This window comes from Ovis canadensis, chromosome 23 (assembly GCF_042477335.2).
Source record: "Ovis canadensis isolate MfBH-ARS-UI-01 breed Bighorn chromosome 23, ARS-UI_OviCan_v2, whole genome shotgun sequence".
Taxonomy (NCBI): Eukaryota; Metazoa; Chordata; class Mammalia; order Artiodactyla; family Bovidae; genus Ovis; species Ovis canadensis.
The window spans coordinates 52,459,825-52,480,586 of NC_091267.1; the positions used below are offsets into that span (position 1 = coordinate 52,459,825).

Below are 20,762 nucleotides of genomic sequence, written 5' to 3' on the forward strand. Positions count from 1 at the left end.
CTTTGCTGTGTACCTGAAGCTAACCAACATTGTAAATCAACTATTATTATACTTCAATAAGAAAAGAGAACAAAAAAATTTTAAAAATGAAAGCAGTATGTGAATAAAGCTATCTCTTCTTCTGTTATTACTTAGAACTGTGGACCATCTGTGATCCAGGTGTAATAATCAGCAGAATTGTTTTTCCCAACTGGACAGTGACTCCGGATCTTCAGAGCTGCAAGAGTTGCAAGAGTCTAGTGATCACTTTCAGCGGAAGCATGAGTAAACAATGGTCATGCCTGGTATCTAGGGAATTTATATATGTAACTTCATTCATTTTAAATTTCATGAAAGAAAAAGAAACTAAATGGAAGCTAAAGGAATCTTTACACTTTAAGTAAACCTTTATCATAAGAAATTATTTTCTAATGCATTCCTTGAGGGTTAAGGAAAATTTTGAAATCAGTTAAGGGATTGAAATCTTTGGGTTTTTTAAAAACTGAATCTTTCGAGTTAAGATGAGATAAATTGTCTTTCTCTAATAAATGAAGTCATTAGCACAATGTCATGTCCTCAGCCCCATCTCCTGATTTTTATGCTATGTTTTTACTTTGTCAAGACAGAACAACTCGCAGTCTTTTCATTAGCCCAGTTTTTGCAATGACATCATGTTCACTTGATACTCAGGTGAAAGCACTGCTCCTCACTGGGCTTCCCCGGTGACTCAGCGGTAAAGAATCCGCCTGCAATGCAGAAGTCACAGGTTCAATCCCTGGGTTGGGAAGATCCCCTGGAGGGGTGCATGGCAACCCACTCCAGTATTCTTGCCTAGAGAATCCCATAGACAAAGGAGCCCGGCAGACTACTGCCCATATGGTCGCAGAGTCAAACCTGACTGAAGTGACTTAGCACGCACGAATTGCTCCTCACCAATCATTACACTACAGTTTCCCAACAACCTCTGTTCAGTTCAGCTCAGTTCAGTTGCTCAGTCGTGACCCCATGGACTGCAGCACACCAGGCCTTCTTGTCCATCACCAACTCCCAGAGCTTGCTCAAACTCGTGTCCATTGAGTCGGTGATGCCATCCAACCATCTCATCCTCTGTTGTCCCCTTCTCCTGCCTTCAATCTTTCCCAGCATCAGGGTCTTTTCAATTAGTCAGTTCTTCGCATCAGGTGACCAAAGAATTGGACCTTCAGCTTCAGCATCAGTCCTCCCAATGAGTATTCAGGACTGATTTCCTTTAGGATTGATCTTCTTGCAGTCCAAGGGGGACTCTCAAGAGTCTTCTCCAGCACCACAGTTCAAAAGCATCAGTTCTTCAGCACTCAGCTTTCTTTACTGTCAACAACCTAGATTCTTTATCTTTTTAGTTGGCTGAAGTTTCCAGCCAAGCAGGTTTTCAAAGAAGGGCTCTTGACCATTTTTTTATGATAGCCTTTGTCCTTGAGTGACATCTTGGCTGGGAATAGCATCCTTCCTTCACACTTTGCATCCTTCAGAGCTTCTCCAGGGCCTTTCTCTCTTACCTTAGGATGTCACACACTGCTCTGAAGGAGTCTGACACCAGCTCCAAGTTCTACCTCCGTAAAGGACTAGCTCTCAGCCTAGGACTTTCAAGAATTTTTCTTTGATTCTTGAAAATATCGCTGGTGAGTATATGTATCCATTTCCCTAGAAAATGATGAGATTTCTAAACGTGTTTTGTTTCCTTTCTGTCTCCCTGTTTTCATTTCTGTAAGACCAGGTTGTCATGTCTCTGAAAGGAGCCCTGTTTCCTGTTTCACCTATTTCTACCCTACACTGGAGCCAGAAGACAATCACGACACTTCTTCATCCACCTTTCTCCACGTGTGGGTCAGGATTCTGTGGCTTCTGAGGAGCAGAAGGGAAAGCAGTCACTTCCCATGCTTTGTGGTCATTTTCTGTTTTGTTCCCTCTGGGGTCTCCTGTTTCTTTTCGTTGCTGCCACTTTTTCTGGGTGACGGCATTCTTTTACTCCTGATGATGGTTTTTGCTGGCCTTTTACTATGTCTTACATTTCTTATTCTGTAAGGCAGTCTGATTAGTCCATCTTAACCTAAGTGTCCCTGGAATTTATATACTGAAGTTCCCCAGCTAATGCACATGCCCACAAAGAACAGTGATGGATGTAGCTGTGTGGTCAGTTGTGTCCAACTCTTCTGCGACCCTATGGATTATAGCCCACCAGGTTCCTTTGTTAATGGGATTCTCCAGAATACTGAAGTGGGGATTAGGCACGGGGCTTCCCAGGTGGCTTAGTGGTAAAGACTTCTCCTGCCAAAGCAGGAGACGTAGGAGACAGGGTTCAATCCCTGGGTTGGGAATATCCCCTAGAGAAGGAAATAGCAACCCACTCTAGTATTCTTACCTGGGCGGGGGGGGGAACAAAACAACAACAACGGAGCAGGTTGACATTTCCTCTTCCAGGGAATCATCCCAACACAGAGATCAAACTCTATCTCCTGGGATTCCAGCATTAACAGGTGGATTCTTTACCACTGAGCCACCTGGGAAGCCCGATGTATGTGTTCTTATGCCCGATAGTACTACTCACTTTTCATACTTACCCTCTCTGAGATTCAGTATGACTTTCTCTGCAAACGGAGAATAAAGTCTTCCTGGCTACAACTTGATTGTGAAGTTGTGATGACACACGTGAGTTAACATGTAGTCACATATTTCAGAAAACTTTCTCACGCTCAAGAGAGCCAACAATATGATTATATTTTCTACTTTCTCTTTACATAAACTGAAGAATTACTCAAATTGGGGTATTTAGTTTCTACACCAGTTTGGGTCCTAGAGTTGCTAAACTAGTTACCAGATTTTTCAGGGATTTCATTCTCTACTACTTTTTAGTTAGAATAGTTGTTACTGTGGATAAATGTAAAATTCCTTCCTTTTTTGTAATTTTTAATAGTAATTTTTTATAGACCTTAAACCCTGAAAATAGTCAAAGTGGCGCAGTTACAAAGATTATTTTTAAATGGCCGATTCATTTACTTGTAACCAGAAACCATGCCATAAATGGAGACTAAAGCAGCTAAAGGAGAAAAAAGAGAAACAAAGATGAGGCAGTAACTTCTCTTTACAATACTGTTCATGGTGGGTGGGTGACTGCAGAAAAACAAAGCAGCAGAAAGAATTTCTCTCCAGTTCCACCCCAGGGACAGGCAAAGCTCAAGACAAAGAGCTGAAAACAGAGTTGGGAGGTCCGTGTGCGTTTTACTATCTATTAAGCCAGGAAGGTAAAGGGCATGAAATACACACTCCCACTAATTCCAGTATTCTTGCCTGGAAAATTCCATGGACAGAGGAGCCTGGCGGGCTGCAGTCCATGGGGTCACAGAGAGACAGACATGCCTGAGCATACATGCACAGCTAATTCCTAGGACCAAAAGCTTTGTGCTGGCTTGCAAACATAATCAGGGGGAGGGCCACCTCCAAATGAAGTTCTGTTGGCTCCTTTAAAACGTCATAACTTTATCAGATGCGTTTATTTTTATGGCTGCGTTTTCTTGTGTGTTCAGTCACTCAGTTGTGTCCAACTCTTTGCGACCCATGGACTGTAGTCCACCATGCTCCTCTGTCCATGGGACTCTCCAGGCAACAATAATGGAGTGGTTGCCATTTCCTTAGGATTCTACTAATATCGCACCTACCTGTCGAGTGCAGTGACAGATAAACTTTCTTTTCACCTTCCAAGAACTTATCAGTATCTCTGTTCCTTGCTGTAGACTTTGCATCTCAGAAAGACCATGAAAGACACCTGGCTTCCAAACCTACTTACCTTCACTTCCTGAGATCAAAAGGCCACTTCTTAGCACACACAAGCTTTTCTGCTCATGCCTCAGGAACCCGTATCCCACAGCTGTGTTCAGACAGGGTCAGTGACGGCCCATTAAGAAATGCTTTCAGGATCCCAGAATCTAGAGGTTTGGAAAACAGCCTTGGGATGCCTCGTGGACCCATATGGAAGGAGCCAAACAGTAGGGTGAAGAAAACTTGGCTTAAAATGACAACATGTTTCAAAGCTGGGTATATTTTATTTATAAATAACATTTAGATACAGAGGTTAATCAGAGATTCTCCAAGATCCCCCAGAGTATTAGCACAGACACACCAGAGAGGAAAGAGAGCATGTTTATGGGTTTCTGCCATCTGGCAGCTAAACCCAAAGCTGCTTCTATCCAGACATCTCAGTAGACAGAGGGCGGGATCACTTGCAAACTACAAGCAATGGATTTATTTTTTCAATCGTGGATACTCCTGACTCAGTTCCCTTAATACCTACATTCCTATTATCGAGGTTGTACAATTATATTCCATCCATTGTATAACTTCGACTTAAACTCGTTCTTCAACTGTCCTGAGTATTACAGAAAATTATGAATAAACCACAGTTGAAGGTTCACCCCTCTGCTCCCTCCCTAATCATTATCCCTGTAAATTTATTCCGTCACATTCCACATGGTGTGAGAGTGTCTAACAGAACTGATGAGACACTGTTCTCATTCATTTCTCAACAATCTCCATTCTGGAAAGTGTAAATTAGTGGGATTTTAGAAGTCTGTCAATATCAGTCACACTTCATTCGCTGGTACTTTGCTTTTTAAAAAACCATCAGATGTAGACACTGACACTCGGAAGCCCAGAAGTTTCTAACAAAGGTCAGACTCTTCCTCTGTTCTCAGAAGCACCAGCTCAGTACCTGTTGGGGGGCCCAGGAAATAGGACTGCGAGGACACAGAGGGCTGCATGGCCCCCACGTGGGAGGGGAGCAGAACTCATTCTGTGGCAACACAGCTGGCTTTATTCATTTGCACACGTACATTCCCACGACTGCATTCACAACACGGTCGCTTTGTTGATCTCACCGTATTTTCACATTTCAGAGAGTTGAGAAAATGATTTTTCCCATTTTACATGTCATTCGTTCCAGATAGGTATGATATTCATAGTCTCAAAAAACAAAAATCTAATTTGTGGATGGGAGCAGAAAAGTTCCTATTTGCAAATTACTAGTGTATATGCATAGTCTGATGGCCACACGGCATTTATGAGGCCTCAGAGCTCCTTGCGAGGACCCCGCATCCCATAATCAGACCCCAGGGCATCTCAGGATGGAATCTATGATTCCAGCTGTTCTTCACTTGTGCACTTAGGTTCACCTGTCTTACTTTCACTGCGAAATAGAAAAAGAAATCTGTAATATTTTGCAAGGCTTTCTGCACAGGGAGAAAATATCAACTACCAAACAATTGAGAGAATTGAAACTGAGTTCTTGAAAATCTAAATTCTTCCTTTTTTTTTTTAACAAAATAATATAAATACATGCCTCTGTAAGATCCTGAGGGACTTAGAATTTACCTTTTCTTAATATGATCTTGGGCCTGAACCCACTTTATTAAAGCCTTCAGTTCCATATTTGAGGAGGACTGCAATGCCCTTCCCTCACCTTTCCAGCAAGCCTTGTTTAAATGCTGTAAAGATCACAGTAGGGCAGTCGGTGCTTCAGCAGAAAGAACTGGTAAGTTAAGTTACAGGAAGAATGCACACAAGGCCAAATTAACAAACAAGACAGAACCATTTTTTAAAAAGAACTTTAGAAATGAATTGTGCTGCAAAACTACTCTGTAACGGCAGTGTCTTGCCTGCCTGACTATTTCAGAGGCACTGCATTAATATAAACAGAGTTGTCTAATGCACTTTCCAGGACAGAGCCCCTCGGCCAAGGGCTAGCTCGAATCCACCCTGCTGCTAGATGTGAATGATTCTTCGGCTTGCTTTACTGGCAGCGCTTTTGGTGGCACATCCTATACTTAAAAAAGGGCTGGAAACCAAGCATGTGATCAGAGCCCCATCCGTGGGTTACTTCTCGTGCTTCTTGGCTGATTCCCCTGCCCCCGGCTGGAGGCTGCCCCGGGCGGTGTCGCCGGCCCTAGTGTCCCTCCTCCGGCTCTGGCTCTCCCGGGAGACCTGCTGCACAGCCCGCAGGATGGCATTCTGCACGATCTGTCTGCTGGTGGTCTGCAGCTTCGCCTCTTCGGGCTCACTTCCAGGCTTCTCACCTGGCCAAGAACAGAAAGGGAGGGGAAAGCACAAGATGAATTGGGGGTGTCAGCGTGGGTGGGGGGTTAGACAGGCCGGGGCTAGTAGGAAAAAAGAGGCTAATAAATAAGATCTCTAGAGGGGCCCACCCCATTAGTTGCGAGGAGCACACAGCAGGGGCTACCCTGGTGGCTCCAACAGTAAAGAATCTGCCTGCAGTGCAGGAGACCCAAGTTTAAAACCTGGGCCGGGAAGATTCCCTGGAGAAGGAAATGGCAACCCACTCCAATATTCTTGCCTGGAGAATTCCACAGACAGAGGAACCCAGTGGGCTACAACCCATGGGTCTCAAAGAGTTGGGCACGACTGAATACCTAATGCATACCACTCTTGTCTCCCTGTCTCCCTTTTCAGCAGAATCTCCACGGGTCTGCCCCAGTGACGTGCCCAATTTCTACTCCCATCCTCCCAGCATCCTCTGGTGGTTCTGCTCCTTCAAGAGCAGAGCCTGCCTCCTTCCATCTCATTGCTCTGTCGCTTCTGACTGCACCGCCCTCAGCCGCATGTTGTTGTTCAGCCGCTCAATCATGTCCCACTCTCTGCTATTCAGCCACTCAGTCATGTCCCACTCTCCGCGACCCCATGGACTGCAGCACGCCAGGCTCCCCTCTCCTTCACTATCTCCCGGAGTTTGCTCAAACTCATGTCCATTGAGTCAGTGATGCCATCCAACCATCTCATCTCGGTTACCCCCTTCTTCTCCTCCCCTTAATCTTTCCCAGCATCAGGGTCCTTTCCAATGAGTCGGCTCTTCACATCAAGCGGCCAAAGTATTGCATGAGTGGAGCTTATTAATGCAGATCCCCTCTGGGGCTGGAAGGAAGCCAAAGAGAAAAGGCAGGGCAGGGCATTTTCTTTGGAGGAACTGTGGCAGACCCTGTGAACATCACTCTGCTCACATTTTACTGGGGGAAATGGAGCCATGTGGCCACTCTTACCACACAGAAGACCACAAAAACAGTCACCAACCAGACAGCCATGTGCCCAGCTTTCAACTCAGGGAGGCTCTATCACTAGAACAAAGAAGTGAAGACTTCCATGCAACAGCAAGGCTAAAGTGAAAAGCAAGAAGATGTACACCGGCGGCAGGTCCCAACTGACCCTCAGGGAGATCAGCCTATGCCTACCAAACAGCGTAAGTCCGTGGGCAAACAACGAAGTACCGAAGGTCCAGGGATGCTCCCAGAAAGATGATCTCAGCCAAGCCAGATCTGTGTGCATTCGCAAATGATCCCTTGCGTGAAGTCACTTTTCACTCTTTGGGTGGAGGATGGACAGCTCTAAGGGTAAGAACAGGATGAGTTCTTAACAAGAGACAGAGAGAGAAAAGAAAATCTACTCTGAATTTATGTGACCTAACATCCAAGCTAAATCGTCTTCCCCTCGCTCATCCATTCTGAAGAAAAATTGATTAAGAAGTCAGAGGCAGTCTGTGAGATTCTGTGTCTGGGGGATCCCTTTGGGGATTTGCAAGGCAGGTTTAACCTTAACTGCCCTCATCACCACTTTGCTCTGGGTCAGGAATTTCTACCTATGGCAGAGCATGTGGGACAAAAAGATGTGCAACGAGCTCAAACAGAGAAAGAGAAGGATGAAGAGGAGGGTAAAAGTCACTCAGGGCATTAAGAGAGGAAAAGCAAAACAAGAAGTTATACACAGAACCACAAAAGATTCCAAATAGCCAAAGAAGTTCTAAGAAAGAAGAATAAAGCGCGAGGTGTCACATTTCCTGATTTCAAGCTATGTTATAAACACTACAGTAATCAAAACCATACGGTGCAGGCATAAAAACAAACAGGAAGACCAAGGGAACATTAGAGAGAGCCCAGAAATAAATCCATGCATGTACAGTCAACTAATACTCAACAGTGGAGCAAAGGATACTCAGTCTCTTCAATAAATGGTGTTGGAAAAATGGATGGACCCAGGGAGTGTCATACTGAGTGAAGTAAGTCAGACAGAGGAGAAATATCATATGACATCCCTTATATGTGGAATCTAAAGAGAAATTGTACAAATGAACTTACTTACAAAACAGAAAGAAACTCACAGACTTAGAAAATGAATTTATGGTTGCCGGAGGGACAGTTAAGGACTTTGGGAAGGTCATGTACACACTGCTATATTCAAAATGGATAACCAACAAGGACCTACTGTATAGCACATGGAACTCTGCTCAATGTTAGGTGGCAGGCTGGATGGGAGGGGAGTTTGGGGGAGAATGGGTACATGCATATGTATCACTGAGTCCCTTCACTGTTCACCTGAAATTGTCACAACACTGTTAACCAGCTATACCCCAACACAAAATAAAAAGTTGAGAAAATATAAATTTTTTTTAAATGGTGCTGGAAAAATCGGATATTCACAGGCCCTATCTCATACCACTCACAAAAATGAACTCAAAATGGATTAAAGACTTAGATATAAGACCTGAAACCATACAATTCTAAAAGAAAACACAGGGGGAAAAAGCTCCTTGACAAGGTTCTTGGCGACAAGTTTCTGGGTAGACACCTACAGCACAAACACAGCAGAAGGCAGAGCCGCAGCGGAAGCCCTTAGTTTTGCCATTTACTTACATGCGTGAAACTTACTTGAAATTAATGAATCACCTACACGTTGCAGGTGGCCTACGCCTTGTGTTAAACGATGTAAACGTCCGCTAGCCTACTTAGCATTTACCAAATCGTTTTGGTATTTCACAAAAGATGATGAATCGATTTAATTAGCTCTAAACTCGAAACGCCCAATATAAACACGCTGAAATCAAGAAATTGAGATGTAACTAAATCTGTCTTCAGCATCTTTCCACCCTGAACGGTAACCCACTCCCCCATCCCCCCACACGCAGTCAGGCATCCATCCCTGTGGTCAGTTTCTGGAGAGACCTCCCCACCCCCACCCCGTGGGGCTTGCTTCCAGAAGGCTGCCATGAGCCCTCGTGTTCGCCTCCTCCCCTCAGATCCTGCTGTTCCACCGGGCACCTCCCCCAACCGGAAGTCATCAGAGGACCTCAAGTGCAAGGTGGTTAATAACAGGTCTTAATTCCCTATTTATATCCATCAAAACCATGCTTCTGAGGACCTTAGGAATATCCTTCTGATAAAAATGTACAATGTTTCCCCCCCTAACAACCTAAGTGTCATTTGCCTCTATGACATTAACCCTATTATGTTCCAGTTTGGCGGATTTTGGAAAAGGTCAGTGTTCCCATTTTTGAGGCCAAATACGATTAGTGATTTTCCCTGGATCGCACAGAGCTGGTGGTAAAGGCTGTATAAGAAGCACCATCTCTAGCTGTCACCTTTCTCCACTGGGTCACTAAATATACAAACTGCAGACATCCCTATCAGGGCAGCTCGGCTTTTGTTTTTTGTCATAGACACACACACACACACACACACACACACACGGGGGAAAAAAAGCTTTTCACTCAAGGAAACTGAGGCAGGAAAAATGCTTGTGAAAATGCCACCTTGGAAATGTATTAGGTATTTAATGTTCTGAACACTTGGATAGCAAATAACTCCATCAAGACTGGGTTGTGAGTTCAGAGAGACCCAAAAGGCTGTTCTGATCTCCACATGGATTTCTGCAAAATTCAGCTACAAGTTTCCCTCCTTTCACCCCAAAGATGCAGGAAACCAAGTCCTCCAGCCCCCACTTTCTTGCAGTGGGCAGCAGCTCTAGAATTTCTGTGCAGGAGAGATTCAGAAAGGGCAATGCAGAGGGACAGGGAAACCAAGAGTCTGACTTCAAACTAGGGTATATGACACTTTTCACAAGAATGAAAAGACGTCCATCCTCCACCTGTCCGTCCCTCCAACAGCATGGGGTGGGAGGGACAGACCGCCCTGTGACAGCCACCGCCCCTCTTCTCATCAGCTCATTTCTCACGAGTGGCCATGTCACCCACTGCCCCTCCTCCCCTCCTGGAGCCCCCAAACGACCCCAGCTGGCCCAGACTGTGGGCTCCTGCAGTCCCGCACCCCAGGGATGTGTCAGGAAAGGAGAGCAGGTAGGGTCACGGATGGCCACTCCAGGAACATGGGAGCCAGGCATGAAGGGGACAGGAAAGGTAAGGACCATGTGAACCCGTGTGCTTAAAAGGTGACTTCCTAGGCCCGAACAGGAAGCAGAACAAACTTGGGGATGCTGGGGAAACTCGAACTCTCCTCTCTCCGGGAGCCAGGTCCCTACCCCAGGGGTCCACCCCAAGAGGCTCAGCGCCCCCCACCGCCCCTCCAGCGGGGCCGGCCGGGTTCGGCGGCCTCTGCTGCCCCCTGGTGGCCACTCCTGGGGTTGCTGCAGACCGGGATGGAATGTCCGTAGACATAGAGCTGTCTGCCCTGCTCCCTAGATGGGGTGTGGGTGTGTACACGAATGTTTATATGTATGAATGTGTGTGTGAATGTATAGATGTGTCAGTGTGTAACTGTGTGTGTGAGTGTTGTCAGGGGAAACCTTTGAGACAAGACTGTGGTTTCATTTTATCACACACACTTAGAATCACCAGCGTATCCACAGTGCTTTCTGATCACAGAAAGCCTCTGTGCTGTGCTTGGTCATTCACTCGTGTTCAATCCCATGGACTGTAGCCCGCCAGGCCCCTCTGTCCATGGGGATTCTCCAGGCAAGAATATTGGAGAGGGTTGCCATGCCCTCCTCCAGGGGATCTTCCCAACCCAGGGATCGAAACCAGGTCTCCCTCATCACAGGCGGATTCTTTACGTCTTAGCCACCAGGGAAGCATGAGGTCATTTATAGTTTGTCCTTCCAAGAGCTCTGGAGCAGCTAGAAACACAGTCCAGAGGTTTCCTGTCCTCATTCAGATGAGAATTACTGGACCGAATTACCAGCTCTTGTAAATATTAAACGAAAGGTTCTGAGTTCCTGGTCAAAACTAGGCTCACACTCTCCCTTTTTACTCAAGATGGAAAGGGGAGAAGGAGGCAAAGGAGGAGGGAAGGAGAGAGGAAGGGAGGCAGGAAAGAGCTGATCCTTGCTCTCTGAGTGCCTTCAGAGGAATCCTTAAAAGACAGAGACAGAAGTCCTCTTGTACTGTCCTCCTTAAAGATGAACAGCATAATCCTCACAATCACCATTTTCTGCTAAAGAAGGAATCAGTTTCCCAGCTGTGACAAGTCATCAGTGCAAGATTAGATTTTAATATTTTACCTAGATAATCTCCCAGTAGTAATTCTTTGTCCCGGGTGGGGACAGGCGTATACAGCAGGAGCCTGAGAAGGACAAGCAGAGGCGCACTGTGCTCTAACAGAAAGTAAGATCTTTCTTACTCTCCTTGAAGGAGCAGTTCCCACCCTTTTGAAGATGATTCCACTGTCAGATTAAAATATTTCACAGATCTCCTCATGCACAACCCAATGACAAAAAGAGGCTATGAACTGAGAAATGTATTTTGATGGATATGAATGCTATTCATCTCAACAGAAAAGGAGTTCTGTGAGACTGTGTCTTCCAATCACAGGAAGTGGGAGCTACAGGCATGGGATCCCCATCCCCTGAAACAGCGCCATGGCCCCCGGGTCCTTCTGGCTCCCATATAAGCCGAGAGATGCCGGAAGCAGTGAAAAGCAGACAGATGTTAAATCTACGAATTGCTAACGGAGGAACACGCACAGGAGCTGGGGCGCAGTGTGGAACTAACCTTCCTCCAGCCGTCGTCCAGTTCTGCCCACTCCAAAGGGGCGCCTGACCCTGTGCAGCAATGCCCCACTGGTGTTCCGACCTCAGCCTGGAGAAGAAAAGCTACTTCCTTATGGGTTAGCTCTCAGGAAGTCTCCCATCAAGAGGGAACGAGTGAACAAATAGCTGTCAGGAATGAACCGGCCACCCATCTGCCGACAGTGGCCTGACCTGTGCCGCTGGTCTGTCCCTCCTCACTAGACCATCAGCCCCCGGGACACGACCCCATCTGTCCTAACCCCAGAGCCCAGCCCTGGTCCACAGCAGACAGTCAGGATCTGCTCAGTGAGGGACTGCTGCCCCGGGTGCCCAGGTTCCATTCTCCAACCTGTTCCGTCTCCTCCCTTCCCTCTGCTCCATTCACTCCCTGCTCTTGGCTGCCTTTGCCGCCTTTTGCTGCTTCACTGTATCCAGCTCAGGAGGAAAGCGCCTGGGAGATGATCTTCTGGCACCAGCTTCCGTGCAGAAAGCACCCTGGCATGAGAATGTCAGAAAGGCTGCTCCAGTCTCCTGGCCACATCTAACCTGGTCAGTTGCCGCTTTGGAAATTTTACAGCAAGCTCTCTCTCGTTTCCTACCAGCCAGTTTTTCTTCTTTCGCTCCTCCTTTCCCGTCCTTACAGGGCCCCTTTGTGTCAGTTCTCAGCATCCTCTGCTTGGTTTCAAATACTTTTCAGAGCAAGGCAGTGTGGAAAGGCCCATCGGATGGTGCTGGGTAGTTTTACTCCTATTGGCCGAGCGTCTGCCATGAAGACTCTCCAGGCGTTTATCAACCCCCCGAACCCTGCACCCACCAGGCTCTATTGAATCAGCTTACATGCAGGTGCTGGGAGGCCATCAGCCTGTGCAGAGGCCCTGGCCTAGAAGCATGGGGTTCAAAGTCCACCTTTGAGCCTTTTTGAGCTCTTAGGAACAAGCCTCCCCTTAATCACACAATATACACAGAAACCTCTGATTCATTTTTGAAGCAGAGGAGCGAGAAGGCAAGTCACCATTGCTTCCTCTACAAATCGGACAAAGAAATAAGAGAGTTGCCTTCCTCAAATACGATGTCGAGTCTCCCTTAGGGCAACAATCTAGCAGATGTGGCTTTTCTTTTATTCTGCGTTTTACAGAACCATGAGAATCTTGGCTCTTGTCACTGTGTTGGGGTTAATTAGAAAACAAGAACAGGTGGCTGGAAATAGAAAAGGAAGTGAAAAGCAAGATCAGATGCTTTATGTTTTTTTTTCTTTCCAGTGATATTTCAGAAGGAAGAGAGACTGAAGGAAAATAAACCCCGATGTGAGGAGCGGCTGCCAGACCCACGGAACCTGTGTCTCACACTGGGTCTCAGGGAGCCTTGGCGGTCAGCCTCAAAACCCCAAGTCATGGCACAGCAAACACACTGCACACTTGGTGCAAGAATCAGACTCAGAGAAAAGAAGAAAGGGAGGGAGAGATGAAGGGAAAGGGCAACAGTACTGCCGAGGATGCAAACGAGCTACCCCAAAATAAAACCAAATTACTAAATTCCGATTGAAACTGCCTGGAAAAGTGTCCACCAAGTATATCTCAGTCAAGCTACAGGCACTCTCAGGGTATCTCATTCCTCAGTTAAATCTGATTTTTATATTAAATCTGATATATTATGCTTCAATAACAAAATGTTTTGATTATTCAGAAATCATTTCAAAAGGCACTATGAAAGGTACAGAATGAAGACTTTATATTATGTTTTAAAAATATGATCTATGGAAAAGCTCCTCATATACATGCTTGAAACTCTCTGTATGTTAAAGTCATGTTGCCTTCTTAGCAGCCTTCAAGCTCTTTTTTCAATATTTGATTGGCATTAACAGACATGGATTAAAAGGGATTCTAAGAAGTACGAAAACTAGAAGATACACTCCTAAATCTCTGAATCATTACCAGGTAGAATATTTGCAAATGAGTTTTTGAAACGCTGGCAGATAATGTTAACAGTATGTGTGTTCAGGAGGCTGAACAACATGACTCAGTATCTTCGGGATCCATCTGGTAGACTTATGGGAGTCACATAATGTACTGGGCAGTTTATTTTAAAAATCCAACAGTATAACTATCAGGCTCTTTTAGAAAACTGGGAAAGGGGTAGAGGTTGTCATTCTATCAAATGAACAGAAAAGATGATACGCATTTGAATATATAGCATAGGCAGATATTACACACGGAATATATTCTCTATTTGTGAATATATTTGGACTATATTCTCTAACTGTGTGTAGAAAATTTATAGCAAGATGAGAAAAAGGATGGCTGGGGGAAAAGAAAAACAACTTATATTTTAATTTAAAATTCACATAAAAAAATAAATACACATGGAAATGATTTTATGTAAAATCATGTTAACCCAGGGGGGAGGAATAAATTAATCCCAGCAAGATGACAAAAAGATAAAAAAAAATATGCCCTATTAGTGCCTACTCTTATTACAAAGTTCATTTGCCTTTACAGAGTAGACTTCTGTGAAGTTGAAAGTGAAAAAGTGAAAGTTGCTCAGTCCTGCCTGACTCTTTGTGACCCCAGGGACTGTAGCCCACCAGGCTCCTTTGTCCAAGGGATTCTCTAGGCAAGAATACTGGAGTGGGTAGCCATTCTCTTCTCTAGGGGATCTTCCCAAGCCAGGGATCGAACCCAGGACTTCTGCATGCAGGCAGATTCTTTACCAGCTGAGCCGCCAGGGAAGCCCTTCCTTGAAGTTGAGAAGTAGGTAATTTACTGCTTGTGACTGATGCTGAAGCTGAAGCTCCAACACTTTGGCTACCTGATGTGAAGAGCTGACTCATTGGAAAAGACCCTGATATCAGAAAAGATTGAGGGCAGGAGGAAAAGGGGGCAACAGATGATGAGATGGTTGGATGGCATCACTGACTCAATGAACATGAGTTTGAGCAAACTCCGGGAGATAGTGGGGGACAGGGAAGCCTGGAGTGCGGCAGTTCATGGGGTTGCAAAGAGTCAGACATGATTTAGCAAACAAAAGGCAACACAATTTAGAGCCACTGGTGGTTTCAGATATATGAAAATTTTGTACTTGTTTTACTAAATCAATTTTTCATTCACTCAAAAGAAAATTAACTCAGGAAAAGCAAGTGAAAAATGTGTATCTAACTTTCCCTTCACTGTGTCTAATCCAATGAACTCAACTGTTTTGCAGTGACCACACACTGGTTGAAAGTGACCTTGGCTAATCCTCAGTCTCCACCCAGTGCTCCAGACAGCCAGGTGATTCGTAGAGAAAGCAGTCTGCATTTCCTACAAGGCGGAACCCACACTGGGCATTGTTAAAAGTCTGATATGCAAATCCAGCTCTGCTCCTAAGCTACTGAGTAACCTGACACAATGCACTTGACCTATCTGGGTTCAACCTTCCTTTTCTAAAAATCCTCTCATATTCAGCATTGTAAAATGTGCTATGCAATTACTGCGACTAGCTATTATTTTCATGGCTTTTAAACTATGTGGCTTTTAGTAAATCAATTAGAATGTACACAGTATCCAGCAAGATTATAAGCATCTATTAGTGAGAAGGTTTCCTGAACTAAATAATTACCTAAATTACCTAAAGTGTCCCAAGTCCTCCTCCAAACAAAGCCCCCTCAATTATTATATTACCAATTATTGGTAGAAATTAAAATTCTCACATCTTAAAGGAAAGCAGTTGTGGGTTTTGGTTTTGGTTTTGGTTTTTTCCTGCTTTGCTGCCACAAAATGCTAGAGTTTCAGTTTTTCTGAATTACTACATTTAATTCTTGAGGCTCTCGTCAGTTGCCACTTTTCCCTTTTTGTTTTGCCCTGGGAAGCATAAAAAGTCTTTGCTACCCTCCTTCTCCCTCCGTCTCTTCCCCCACATCAAGCACCTAGAACCACGGCAGAGGGCTGCTTCATGGAACAAGGCACTATTTTTTGTCCAAAAGCAGCAAATTTGATTCTCACCACCAATTTCCATATGCTCCATGGAATAAGAACCATATATAAACCACAACCCCACAATAAACACACAGGAAAGATGAAAGCTGCTGATAAATATCAATTCCAGAAAGAAAAGTTTGCTCGGCATGGATGAAAAGAATGTCAGACCCGGATTTCATTCTTGGCTCCTACTTTATCAATCCACAAAATGACATTTGAAATTATTTGCTTCGAAGTTGATAGAATGTGATTTAAGGTTATGAGATTGTTAATCACAGTCAGTATCTTCAGTAACTCCTTTTGAATTAGTCATAGGCACTACTTTTAAATATGTTCCTGCCCCTAGAGTCATGATGGTTTTCACAGTCTGAAAATCGTAACACATGACTGGCTTAGATGGCAGTGACGGCAGTTTACTACTTTAACATATATAAATGTGCTGCTAGTTATTAAAGAATGGCCCCCTTGTCTATCGTATTAATAAAAAGTGAAGAATTAAATGATACAGGAAGAGCATTACATGTGATTTTCATTTCTACATATTCAAATGTTTTTAAATTAGATAATCATTAAGGCAGAAACAGAGAAACAGAACACGCTAGAAAACCTGGAGCCTGACATTTGGTAAAGAAGGCAGTTTGAATAATTAGAGAAAGGTAGTAAGAAAACTAAGTGGTTTTTTTTTTTTAATTTTTTAAAATCTCTAACTCCAGATGGATAAAAACTGGTGAATGTTTTTCTAAAACGAAGAACATACACGATACGCATTACAGTAGATGTATATGGTTGGAGAGAGAAATGCCACTGAGGATAGAAGACAAAAGGGAAAAGAGAAAGTGAAAAACAAGGGCTCTGCATGGACCAGTGATGATGGTGTGCCATGAGCTGAAAATGTCATCAGTTAAATTTAACCCATTTGAGTGCACAAAGAAAGGGAGGAAGGGAGGATCAAAAATGTAATAGGAGCTGTACGTCGGATATAGGGGAGAAAAAGTCCTTCTAAGAATAAAGACAAAGAAAGAAACCACAAAGAAGATGGATAAGTTTTACTACACTACAATAAAGTCTTCCATATGTCCAGAAACACACAAACAGTTCTCAAAAGCAATAAAGTAGGAAAAATATTGGCTATACACGGGAAAAAGGATTGATATCTTAGTGTATAAATAAGGTGAGGTGAAGTTGCTCAGTCGTGTCCGACTCTTTGCAACCCCATGGACTGTAGCCTACCAGGCTCCTCTGTCCATGGGATTCTCCAGGCAAGAATACTGGAGTGTGTTGCCATTTCCTTCTCCAGGGGATCTTCCCGACCCAGGGATCAAACCCAGGTCTCCTGCATTGGAGGCAGACACGTTAACCTCTGAGCCACTAAGGAAGCCCAATGTTCCCTAGTGTATAAACAGGTCTTGCAAATCGATGGCACCGCCAATATAAATAGGGATGAAATATAATGAGCAGTGGGGACGCAGCTCAGTGGTAGCACACATGCTTTGCAGGCACAAGGTCCCGGGTTTGATCCTCAGCATCTCCCCTTTAGCTGAACTTGAACTACTGTTCCAGCTAACTTCTCACTGTTTAATTCTTGAAAGGAATAATATTAAAACATAAATAATGGAACTATAATGAGCAATTTAGGAAAGAAACAACCAAACTGATCCACTAAGCCCAAGCATTAGCCTGTGTACTTTCCAATGCATAAACATGTAAAAAAGAATAAACCCACAACCACAAAAAGAAGAGAAAATGGAACAGAGGACACCAATGAAGATAGACCTTTATAAATTTCTGAAAGAAAAGCATATGAGATTGAACAGACATAGGAAATGGAAAAAAAGCCACATTCTGAAATACACTATAAGAGGACTGCCAGGAAAGTGGGACTCAGCCAGCCCAGGAAAGCAAAGAGATTCTGGGATTGCAATCAACACTATTATGGAGCAGAAATAAGTAGGGTTTAACACAGGCAGAATGTGCAAAAACAACAGCAAGATACATTCATCCAGTATAAAAAATGGAGAGATGATGGAACATCTCTCCCCAGGCAAAACTAAGCCAATGAAAATAATAATAAAATGATGGCTAATCCCTCCCTCATGTCCACAATACGACTGCAGTAGATCCAGGCATCACAACTTCATAAAGCAATCTCCAGAGGCAGAATGTAGTTATTTCCAAGAGCTAGGAACTTTTTACTAGATGCCTTCTTCCTTTTCCACCCTGAACCAATCATTGGCAACAAGAACAGAACCACCATTATAGCCTAGATGGTTAAAGGCTACCTGAACCACATGGATAAAAGGTTGAAACCAGAACAAAAATAGGACTCTTACCCAGATGAAGGAGAAGTTGCTATTGTCTAGACGAGCATCAGTGTCCCCCATATCAATATTATTAATTTTGCAGAAATACCGGGCAACATCATCCTATCAAGAGTCTATAACAATTGACTTTACAACAGAAGTGATGTTTTACAGGGCAGTCTCATAAACCATTGCCAAGTCATATAACAGGAGTTTATTTGTAATAAACATATGACAATATCTTGAGTTTATGACGTTGTCCTGGTTCTACTTTTCACCGATGCCCACTGAAAACTTTTCCCTTACAGTCTAGCTGGCGTTAGATTACACATCACATTTACTTTTCCCATGTTGCCTTCTTTCGTATTTCCCCTAGCTGACGTGCTCTATGCCAGTCTTTGATACTGCTGCCGCTGCGGCTGCCTCTAGGTAACCTGTACTGGACACCTGCCACAGTGAGTACGTTTCATGAATTTTCTCCTTTGTTCCTCTACCTGCAGGAAGTAGCACTGTTTCTCCTACAGCCAGGAAGAAAGATAGGACCTCAGGCATGGCAGGCTGTAGAGGGGACCACCATCCCTTTCCCTGCCCCCAACCCATCGAGTCCTCCCTGATTAAAACATATTCATATTAACCACCCACCATTACAGCCTATGCCCAGCAAGTAAGTTATTCTTCGCCTGCAGCCCCTCAGTCTCATAATGGCCTGAAGTTTTAGTAACTGAAACCACTGAAATTTTACATCGAGAAAATGTCAAATCTGCTTTTGGGAGCCAGCAGACAAACCCTGTTTTGCCCCAAGTTTCCAGGAGGATGACTCAATAAGCATTAGCTTAGCCAAGACCAGTGGAAATGGGCTTTTTCTGGGAGAGCACTGGCCAAGCTGTGCCGACATAATGATCATCACAGAGGCATCATTGAGAAGAGAAAGTTTATTTGCAAAGAACTGGTCCAAGGTAGCGAGGCTCCCTCCTGCAGTCTCACGTCCGCATCTCAGCCTGTGGGAGTGGGCTTGGGCTGGGGCTTACCGGGCCCTGGGGTGGGAGGTAAAGGTTTCTGAAATGAACAAGGGCCACCCCCTACCACTTCCCAGCTCCCTCCTGCCACCTGATGACCTGGACTGCGCCATGTACTTCTCATCTGCCCACTTCTTCAGGTACAATCTCCTGGTACGGTTATAAATATTTGTATATGAGACTGGCAAGCCTTCACACATTTGGGATATTTTAAAAAATATTATGATTCTTAACAAAACTACTGCCTGGTGTGCATTATGTGGCAAAATAAGTGGTATTAGCAGTTTGGGCAGAATTTCTTCTGATCCTATCAACCACAAAATAAAAGCAGAAAAACCAGTTTTGCAACTGAACACAAGTATACTACGAGATAGAGAAAAGGGCTATTTCTTCTGTAATCAGATCTATCTTTGATTCCAAAGCTCTCTAGAGACAGAGCATTCATTTCTTATCTTAATTAATTATTTAGAAGTCTATTTCCATGATTGCCAGCTCTGTAAGTTTCCAGAGTCTGACCTGAAATAATAAGCACTCACAACTTTGGTCTCATGACCTCAGTTCTTTCACTGGATGGCTGGGCAAGTTAGCCTCTAGCCCTCTGTTTTCTTATGCCGAAATTAGGGACAGCTGATAACTGAAGAATTCTCTTTCTAACCAAAGAACTTATACAATCCCCTTTGCACATTTTACATGCTCTGCAATAACAACAGCACGTGTGCTTACTGCTTCATATGTGCTAAACATTTTATTTGTGAACTGACTCACAAAAACCACATCAAGCAGGTCAAAGGTTGTGTTTTCCAAAATGACCACAGCCATATCTCTGGTCTCCGATGTTCTTCAGAACCTTACCATCCCTTAGCAAGAGATGGATTCTATCCCCTTCCCCTTGACCTTGTTTGAACATTTGGGAAGGTCTCAATTAACAGAATATGGGATAAGGGATGGCTTGACTTCTAAGGATAGGCAATACCACATCCACATGGATTTTTCCTCCCTTGGGATGTTCACTGTGGATCCAGCCACCACAGTGTAAAGGAGGTCAGGCAACGTGGGAAGGGCACAGAGAGGTGTTTCAACCAATAGCACCCAGGTAGAATCTCAGCTGACAGCCAGCATCAACCATCAGCTGCTGGAAATGCACATGGCTTCAGATATTCGTCATCCCACCGAGCTGATGCAGTGGAGCAGAGACAAGCTATCTCTGCCAAGTGCCCATCCCCAAATTGAAGATTCATGACCCAAATGACTAGTGTCCTGTTGCTAAAGCCACTACGTTTTGTGGTGGCTTGTGATGCAGTAATAATAACTAGAATAAGGTTAGTCATGTTTTATCTTTCTTTACACATGAGGAAACAGGCACAAAAAAAGACTATGTGAACTGCCCAATATCATACAGCTTGTAAACAGAATTCAAACTGAGGCAGCCGGACTCCACAAACTGGGTTCTGACTAGACTGTATACTTATTTAATAAGTAATTATTGATAGACGATTAGTCCTTGATTCATAGCCCTATCTATTCCTTGTGATACTTCACAGACCAAATTATTTAATATATTTTACATAATTTTAATATAATTATATGCATCGATATTTTCCTCCAAGAAATCCTGTTACCAAAGGCTAAGACGATTCATAAAAACGTTTGAATAAAATAAAACATTTTTACGAAGAAAAAAACCT

At 44.1% G+C, this 20,762-nt stretch overlaps 1 protein-coding gene across 2 annotated transcripts in view; it reads right to left on the minus strand.

Annotated features, from left to right (window-relative positions):
• Positions 1-4,035: 4,035 nt before the first annotated feature.
• Positions 4,036-20,762, minus strand: part of AKAIN1 (A-kinase anchor inhibitor 1) — a 33,018-nt gene continuing 16,291 nt past the window's right edge. Inside the window, exons 1-3 of one of the 2 annotated variants that reach the window (XM_069568360.1) lie at positions 11,792-11,928; positions 7,248-7,400; positions 4,036-6,080 (exon numbers count right to left, since the gene is read on the minus strand). In XM_069568360.1, the coding sequence (XP_069424461.1) occupies positions 5,881-6,080; positions 7,248-7,341 (294 nt within the window). In that variant the 5' untranslated portion in view covers positions 7,342-7,400; positions 11,792-11,928 and the 3' untranslated portion in view covers positions 4,036-5,880. Of the gene's footprint in view, positions 6,081-7,247; positions 7,401-11,791; positions 11,929-20,762 lie in introns of those variants that run through there. The other variant, XM_069568361.1, reaches the window with a different exon arrangement.